At 43.2% G+C, this 9,122-nt stretch overlaps 1 protein-coding gene across 1 annotated transcript; it reads left to right on the forward strand.

The window, feature by feature from the left end:
* Positions 1-375: 375 nt before the first annotated feature.
* PtA15_17A405 (uncharacterized protein) lies at positions 376-1,603 on the forward strand (the record flags this gene model as incomplete). The annotated part of the gene is made up of 3 exons (XM_053164519.1): positions 376-522; positions 635-893; positions 975-1,603. The coding sequence occupies 3 exons, from the start codon at positions 376-378 to the stop codon at positions 1,601-1,603; spliced, it is 1,035 nt and encodes a 344-aa protein (XP_053028478.1).
* Between the last annotated feature and the right edge of the window lie 7,519 nt (positions 1,604-9,122).

Here is a 9,122-nt window from a genome sequence, read left to right on the forward strand (position 1 = left end):
TAAGGTAAAAACCTTGTGCTTTTTTTGGGGGGGTTGGAAAACTCAATCTTTAACGATTCGGAAAGAAAGAGGGAAAGGGGAGGGGGGATAAGAAGGGGCGAGGATGAATATGGAAGATGAACGAATAAAAGGGAAGATACTTTGGTCGGGGTTTTTGGTTTTGAAGGTGGATGGTTTTTGAGGGGGATCGGTTTTTAGTGGTTGATGTTGAGTTTTCCACGCGAGTTTGTCGAGCCAGCCAAATGGCTGGCGCACCCCGCAGCAGGGGACTTGTGTTAAGTTCGGGGGTAAAGCGTCTCCGTGCGCTCCCCGAGGTGTACATCTGCTGTGAGCAGAGCATTCCGTCATTTCGCATCTCACCAACAACCTCACACGATGGTCTCGATCAGTAAGACCGATGAGTTCAAGACAGTGATCCAATCCAAGAGGAAAGCAAACGGTCAAACAACTACCCGTCCCGAGCGAACAACCCGCCCACTTAATTCAAACTCCGATACTTGGACCAAAGAAGCTCAGCTGGTTGTGAGTAAGTCTTCTAGCTCATCATACATTGTCGTCCTTCTTTATCTTCCAAGACAAAGCGATACTGACCTGGTTTATTTCTTTTTCGATCGGGCGGATTGTGGTAACCTAGACCAACAATATTCAAGAGTTAATTGATTTTTTGAGTAGCATAAGACGTGCGTATCTGGATCCGAGTCCATCGGGCACCAGTGGACAGTTCCAATCAACAAATTCGAACGAACGAACAGTCGATCTTTCGAAAGGCTTCCAAGGATTCTCGAACGTCAGATGGTTCAGCGAAAATGAGAAAGACCAGATCGATACCTTGGTCGCTGTTGGACTGAAGAAATCCGTCCAAGGCGTTAGAGCAATCGAAGCTGCCGAAAAATGTAACTCGCCCAAACGTTGCCTTACTCGTTTTCCAAATTGTATTTAATGAATTTCTTAGCTGACAAACCGTCTTCAAATAGCTCGAAAAGCTCAACAAGACAACGAACAATCCAATGCTCTGAGTCGCTTTTTGGGGATCTCTCTCAGCTCACAATCGATAGCCAAGGAACAATTCAACGGTCATCGAGCATCAATCCTATGGTTTTTGAACCAACGATTGACCGATCTTGGCAAAATGATCAAAGACCAACAAGAAACTCGAGCTAAGAAGAAAATGGAAAAAGTGATGAAGAGCGGCTTGGCACCAGCTATCTATGTGCCGAAGTTTGATCAGCTACTCGACCAAGAATCGGTGGATGAGCCAGGGATTGAGAACGTACTAACGAGTGCACAGATCCAGCAGTTTGAAAAAGAATCGTCTGAGGTCTTGAAGGCGACCGAAAACACCTTAAAGTCGATTAAACAAACCGAATCATCGTTATTGGAGATCTCCAATTTGCAGACCGAATTGGTCTATCATCTCACTCAACAGAACGAAATGATCGATCAACTATGGGATGACTCAATCATCTCCACTGGCAAAATCAAACAAGGCAACCAGCAACTCTTAAGTGCAAGTGAATCTAATAAAGAGAGTCGGATGTGGCTACTAGTCTTCTTATTGGGTTCTAGCTTTGCGTTGCTTTTTGTGGATTACATGGCTTCTTAACCCCTCCCTCAATTTTCATTTCTCCCGCTATCCTATCTACTCTTCGTCATCTTATTTGTAATATACCTACCTCTCTTTTTGATAAGATGATGGATACAGCAAACCTATTCAAAGATATGGTTTGATGGATTCCCAATGTGGTGAAAGTCCAGGATCATACTTTGAGATGTTCATTTGGCCTCCGCAAATGAGGACAGCTTATAATCTGGTATTATTAATCTGAGCTGTTCACAGAATATGATTACACCATGGATGTTTGCTCAGCACTTGTGTGCAAGTGCCTTCACCCCCCTCTTTGGGAACCCTTTAAGATCTCTTGCAGAACTTGACACCAATTTATGCGTAATTTTGGATTGAATTTATGCTCAAGTGTGTCTAAATTGATGCTGAATCTTGTATTAATTCATGTTGGACATGGTTTCATATCAACCTGATATCCACCCCAACTGGACTATTTGAGTAATTGTATCTTTTCCAGAACCTGTGTTCAACTGCATTGCAAAGCAATCTCCATTTCTTGGCAGAAACCAGATTTTTCTTGATGTAATAATGTATTTTCATTGATCATGTGCTTATTAGTATTGAGTGCCTGTCAGCTGCATTCCAAATGGTCTGCTTTTGGGAATTCTACCAAATTGTTCATGGGAAACATTTTGGGCCACCTAATCTTGGTGAACCATAAACCATAGGGAGAATGTGTAGGGGTGGTGAGCATGTGCAGGACCAGTCATATCAACAATCTCATCATTGTCTCATAATCTTTTCATTCTATACAGGTATCATCACAAACCCCATTGTTTAATCCTGGTACTATGTCCTATATTGGTCCGGCTTGTGCATTGAGCAAAGAAAACAACAAAGAATCTATACTAGCTCACTGTTTTCCCAAAGGTGAACATACATTCCAGGCATGTGACATGCCGTGCAAAAAATGTGGGTCATTGCATTGGCCTGAGTAAAGAGCAACTATTGAAATCAAGAGCAACACCGGACTCTTCTAAATGTGTTGTCAAAAGTACAAGGTCAACCTGTCTTGCGCTTCAGCGTTGGCACTTGAGTTATGGAGGTGTGGACAAAGCTAAAAATCACAAATATTGTGCCCTTGGGGAACATTCAAGCAAGTTCCCCAAGCCATTTGCCAAGGAGACTACAATTTTCAAGGGTACTTATACATTGTACAAGAGATGGGACATTGGATTTACTATTCAGAAAGGATCCATATCTCAATGCTAGGTATATAGGCCCTCCTGAAGGTTAGGGTACTATAATTCTCAGGGTGATGTACTTCGTTGACTGATTTGAACTTTGTTAACTAATGGTGTTGATTGTGATGTCTCTAGCTGTGTGGTACTTATTCCAGCTCAAAATTTCAGACCGTCATCCTGCTGTACACACAGAAGATTCTCAAGCAATTTGCTACAAATTGACTGAAGACACTTGCAGGAAGGTGGCATTGGGCAAGGCGACTCAAACAATGTTGACACATTTTTTCAAGCTGAACCGGTATGGCGCTTCTACCTGTGCGCGGTAGACAGCGGGTTGAGGGGATGGTGCTAAAGCTGCCCTCTTGCGGCGGTCCGGGACCGTATCTTATGAGCGTTGAGAAATCGAGATAAAGAATGGATAGCAATTGGTGGGGGGATTTTATATGTGAGAAGGAACGAGGGGGTAGGATTACCCTTGGCGAGTGTGGTTGTTTAAGCTCTAGACTGTTCTCTTAAAGGGAATTAAAATAGTATCCAGCGGACTCGGAAGCTCAGAAGTCAAGGAACTCAGAAATATCAGGAAGGATCTTCACAATCCGGATCAATAAGCTCTAAAAACGTGATGATATCCTTTTCGTCGGGAGCAGAATACCATGCGGATCCTCGGCTGAACTTGGATTCCAGATCCGCGACAGGCTGCGCGACGGGCCCTTGTGCCCGCCGCGCGCATACAACTTGTGATAAAATGAAAGAAGAAAGGAGACAAAAGAACAAAACAAATACACCAACCCGCCACCTACACTCCTCTCCAACGCGCGCATGAATGAAAAGAAACAAAAGAAAGTAACGTGGCAACCAAAACATAAGAAAGAAAAGAAAGAAAAGAGGACAGAATGAATTAAGTAGGGAAGAGAAACAATGAGATAACATGAAAGCAACCCAGCAGAAATAAAAGCCACGACCGGTATCCACTGTCTTGATCTTGAAACGCAGAAAGCCAGAGCCTCGAGCTTGAAGGGCCAGATCTTGAGAGGGCTTGATGTCTTGAGTTTAGCCTCCTCGAGGGCCTCCACCGTTTTGTTCACCACACCGGGAGGGCATTGATCATGGCCTTTTGAACAATGCAATTGATTTAGTAGACAGGAATGTGGGAACAATGCAACACAAAGGTGAATTAAGTGCAAACAGTGGAGCCACCTCAGAACTCTAGTACGTCATAAATGGTTGATTTTATGACACACGACCCAAAGTTTGCCCCCCTTTGCCACCAAAATTTTGAAACCCCTGGGGGTTGCGCTTCATAAATTTGACCATTTATGGTGTATAACGTGGCAGCCAAACCGGGCCCAGAGCTTTTGGTATTGGTTTCACCTACTGAACCAATGTTAAAAAGGATTGACACACATTGACATCCTTGCACTAATCTACAATATTTTTTGCAGTTGGACTAACTTAATTAACCTAGGAAAGAAAGTAGCTGAAACCTCTTGGCAATCAGTGTTGGGTGCTTGCAAGCCTTCATATCTACACCACTGGGTCACTTTGTGTGATAGGTGTTGGATGGTCCAACATTAAATTTACATGATTGGATAAAATTGGTCCAAACAATTGCATGATCAGGAATGATTTATCCAGCCAATCCAAAATTTCCATGATTGGAGACCAATGGTCCAACTGATCACCCCTAATGTGGTACTCAAAAATGTGAAAAATAAAAAAAAATCTCCTTTACATGTTTACTCATAGAAGGCCTCAAGATAAAATCAATTGGAAACCATAAATTTACTCTACAGCCAAAATAGCCCCTAGTCACCACTGGATCCCCGGTACATTGGAAGTTACACCCTACATCTAACAGCACCCAGTCAACTACCTGCCACACACCTCAGGCTCAAGTCATCTTTCTTGGCTCCTACTATGCATATAAACAAGCAAAATACACTTACATACTTTCCCCGCACCATTCTATCCCCACTACATATAGTGGTTTAGTTTTATTTGTTATCTGGACTGTATGACATCATGCAGCACTTCCCCTGCAGGCCGTGCCTCCTCAACTGATTTTATGTGAAGCTCCCACCTCTCATGGAGTTTTACAAGATCACACTTCCTGCCCACTTAGTTCAAGCCTTTTGCCCCCTTACTAGCTGGCAGAGATCTTGTTCCCCACATCTCTCCGGCTAGGCAAGCCTTCACCCTTTTCCTTATTCTGACCCCCATCTTCCTGTTCCCTGGTTGTACATAGTGACACCAGGGAAGCTTTGGGGGCACTCCCCAGGGAGTGCCACAGCTTAATTTGGTGTTAGTTTTTGTCTGAACTGGGGCGGAATTGCTTACAATGTGATGTTAAATTGTTCAATTACTGGGTAAGAACTATAGACCAATCTAATTTGGAGTGATATGTAACTATTCAACATGAACTATCATTCAAATATGTTGAATTTATCTTGAAGTAAAGTTCATGTCAATCACGACTTGAGTTTTACATTTGAAAACCAGGTAGCTCTTGCACCTTCAATTTTTTACATTGGGACAAACTGCCTTCATCAAATATATATCATGCCTGAAACACAATTGCCTAGATTTGGATAAAGAAAATATCAAAAGTGCAAAATTTTTTAGTATTTGCACAAGTGCAGGAGAAATTTATGCCGTCTGGGTACATGAGGGTGACACAGTTCATAAATCACTCAGACGCAAATGCTCCTCTGGTCTGAAGAATGTGTGATTTGTGTCTGATTTGTCACCCTATTGTACGCTTGTACAATAGGGTGACAAATCAGGAACTTTTTATCCCAGAGGGTAATTTGTGACGAGTAAATGAGGGTAAAATTGAGGAAGATTTATCTGTAACTTCCCTGATGGACTATCAGGGAGACCCTACTGCTCGCGCGTACAATAGGGTGACAAATCCCACACCAATCACATTCTGTTTAGGCCACAGCAACAGGTAAATGAGGGTGAAATGGTCCCAACACCATTCAGATTGACATCACTCTCTGGTACAAACAGTGTGTGAGTGGTGCTTTACACTTTAGTTAAACTTAGTTACAGACACGTGGTCCAGTTGAGTTACTACTGAGTTACAGACGAGTTCCAGCTGAGTTATGGACACTTCATATATAGTTGTATATCATATCATGTTTGATTATACATATGATTTAGTAGACATTGCGCCAAGTTATTAAGAAAATTCAGGGTAAGGCACTCCCTGGGGAGTGCCCCCCAAGCTTCCCTGGTGTGAGAGATCATGTTCTCCACATCTCTCCGGCTAGCCTCTTTTTCCCTCACGTGAATCCCACTTGTGAACTAGACTTGCTCTCAGAGGCCTCTAGCTCTGGTCTTTGCAATACTGCAACCAAACCAATACTGGGATTGGATAGGCAATACTGTGGATCAGATCAATTTTTGATCCCCATGTTTTCTGCCATTGGGGATCGGATTGAACAGCCAATCTAATCCAGTGGATTTTATTGGTTGGGCTGATCCAAAAAAAAATTATTTTGTGGATTGGAACACAATACGGATCTGATCCAATCCAGCATCAGTGGGATTTGTGCTCAGAAAAATGATTTTTATATTTCATTGTGTGTGTGTTAATTTGTAATCAAACTCATTATATTTAGTGTGTATAAGGACCTAAGAACTACTCAAGTGTGTAAATATAAGCAGATGAGGAGTAGTCTAGCGTGTACAAGTAAATAAAAAGTTTTTCAGCATGTATAAGTAGGAAAATATATCCTTTAAAAGTGGGAAAGGAGTATTAAAAAGGTGGGAATCTTGTGTATTTTAGTAAAATTCCTCTTTGTTTGCTTGTTCAGGGTCTTCAGGGGCTCTCAAGTTCTTGATTTCTTGAATATCTTCAGAGGCGAATGAAATAATGTGTTGAGCTTCCTCAAAATCTCCATCAGGCTCAATTCCCTGTTGCAGCCACTGATAAAAACTCACGAATCTCTCCATTGTCCTAGAAGCCAATCCACCTTGCCCTTGACCGGATATGTCTGCTGCTGCTGAAAAGCAACGTTCAACACTTGCAGATCTTGCTGTGCATGCCAGATAGTCTTTGGCAAGCAGAGCCAAAAAAGTGTTGAGTTGTCTGTTAGTCTGCTACCATGATGTATCACCACAGTATGGAGGGCTGTTGGATCGACCCATGAGCACTACCAACCAACCACCCAGCTGGCAGCCACAAGCGTCTGTAGCCTAGTTGGTAAAGGCAGCACTCTAGTATATGTCTCAGCATAGCTGAGGTTGTGAGTTCAACTCTCACCAGACACATCTTCATTTTACAGTCTCTACAAACAGGAAACTCTTGTTGGTGCTCCTGATCAGGTTGCACAGGCATAAATTTTAGTGAGTGAGATCAACAAAATAACTCAAGGGCAGGAAACTAGACTTTCACTCAAGCAAATGTGGGGCGCTACGCTAAATTTAGTCTGTAGTTCAGCGCAGTGTAGCGGATCTAAACTAAAAATGACGGGGTTTTCTGTTAGCGGACAGTGATTGTCCGCTACCGCTAACAGGCACCCCTTGAAACTACAGGGCCTCTATCGCCGCTATCAGCGCTAGCAGTGCTATTCAACCGCTAAAAATGCTGATAGCGCTGTTAGCGCCCGTTAGTGTAGTGTAGCGGCCCATAGCGGGCGCTACAGCTAAAGGCACTGTGTTAGGAACTGCGCAACACTAAACTAGCGGATAGCGCACTCTATGGATAGTTTAGCGTAGCGGCTCACTGTTGACTCAAGGCACTTGTCTGCTTTGGAAGAGTGAAGTTTATTCTTCCCTGCAAAATAAGTGGTCAGCTTGTCATTGGCTGGGGCTTCAACAGTGTTGGGAAAAAATTCAACATCCTCAACCGCTTGTTGATGTTTCTGTTTTGGAACGGATTCTCTAGTGAGTGGAGCAGCTGCCATTATTGAGTGTGCCTTGGCCGCTGAGTCAAGTTCTAACTTTTGGTCAGTAAATTTGTCTTGCAGAAATGTTTTGACATAGTTGGAGTGTTGTGGAAAACATGCCTGGAACATTGATAAGTGATAAGCTGGGTTGAGAGCAGTGGCTAGAATGATTGCATCACATTTTAAGGCCTCTTGCAGGTAAGTCTTGTTTTTCTCCAACATCTTGTTGAGCATTGATTGGAAGTCAGGTTTGGAGCTCATTAGCATTCTTTTCTTGATGTATTCTTTGATGTAACGGTATTTGGCAAGGATCAGGAACACTGAAGAGGTTTCACCCTCCATCTTTTTGGTTAGAAAATAAAATTCCTAGGCAAGAAAAAAGATAAGATGAGATGATTGTTTGCTTGTCTGAGTACATTCAAATCATGGTAATCACTCACCTCAATGATGTCATGAAGTTTACAGATGTACTTTGCGCACTGCGAAAAACTTGCCGTGCACTTCAGGGGGCGTCCACTCAACGTCCTCAATGACCAGAATCTTCCCGGTCATTGAGAGGAGTAAACAAACCTTGATGACCAGAACGGTCCCGGTCATCAAGAGGAGTAAACAACTCTCAATGACCAGAACGGTCCCGGTCATTGAGAGGAGGAAACACACCTCTCAATGACCAAAACGTCCTGCTCATTGAGAGGAGTAAACACAACTCTCAATGACTGGAACAGTCCTGGTCATCGAGAGGAGTTAACAAACCTCTTGATGACCGGAACAAACCTGGTCATTCAGAGGAGAAACACTCCCTCAATGGCTGGAGCAAACTGTTCAAGGAGAGGAGTGATAAATGGTTTGCTCCGGTCATTGAGGGGAATGAGAAGAGTCAAAATGGGGAGAAATTGAGAGGGAGAATCTTGATGGCTTGAAGATCTTGAATTTGGAATCTTGATGGTTGAGATCTTGTTGAGTTGTCTGTTAGTCTGCTACCATGATGTATCACCACGGTATGGCGGGCTGTTGGATTGACCCATGAGCACTACCAACAAAGGGTAGTTACGTTACTCTACGTTATCTGACGTTTTTGAGTAACGTAACTATCCCTGTTACGCACTGCGGCCCGTTACGTTAAGAGTAACGGGTTGTTTTTATGCTATCCGGGTAGCGTAAAGGGGTCCACTTTGGATTTTTTCCCAAAGTGGGATAAAGTAACTAAGTGTATGGACCTGTAACACAGATAACGCGTTGGAAGCGGTGATTCACCCCTTGCCTTTGCAAGAATAGCCAAGAAAGGATATTTCTCCTGTATAGAGGCCGGGTGGCCTGGATGAACCGCCTCTAGGCTTTTTCCAAGTCATTTTCCCTCCCTCCTAGCCAAATCAACCTGTTCCCAGACGTTAAACATCACAAAACCTGTTTGCCATGGAT

The sequence above is a fragment of the Puccinia triticina genome, chromosome 17A, assembly GCF_026914185.1.
Source record: "Puccinia triticina chromosome 17A, complete sequence".
Classification (NCBI taxonomy): domain Eukaryota; kingdom Fungi; phylum Basidiomycota; class Pucciniomycetes; order Pucciniales; family Pucciniaceae; genus Puccinia; species Puccinia triticina.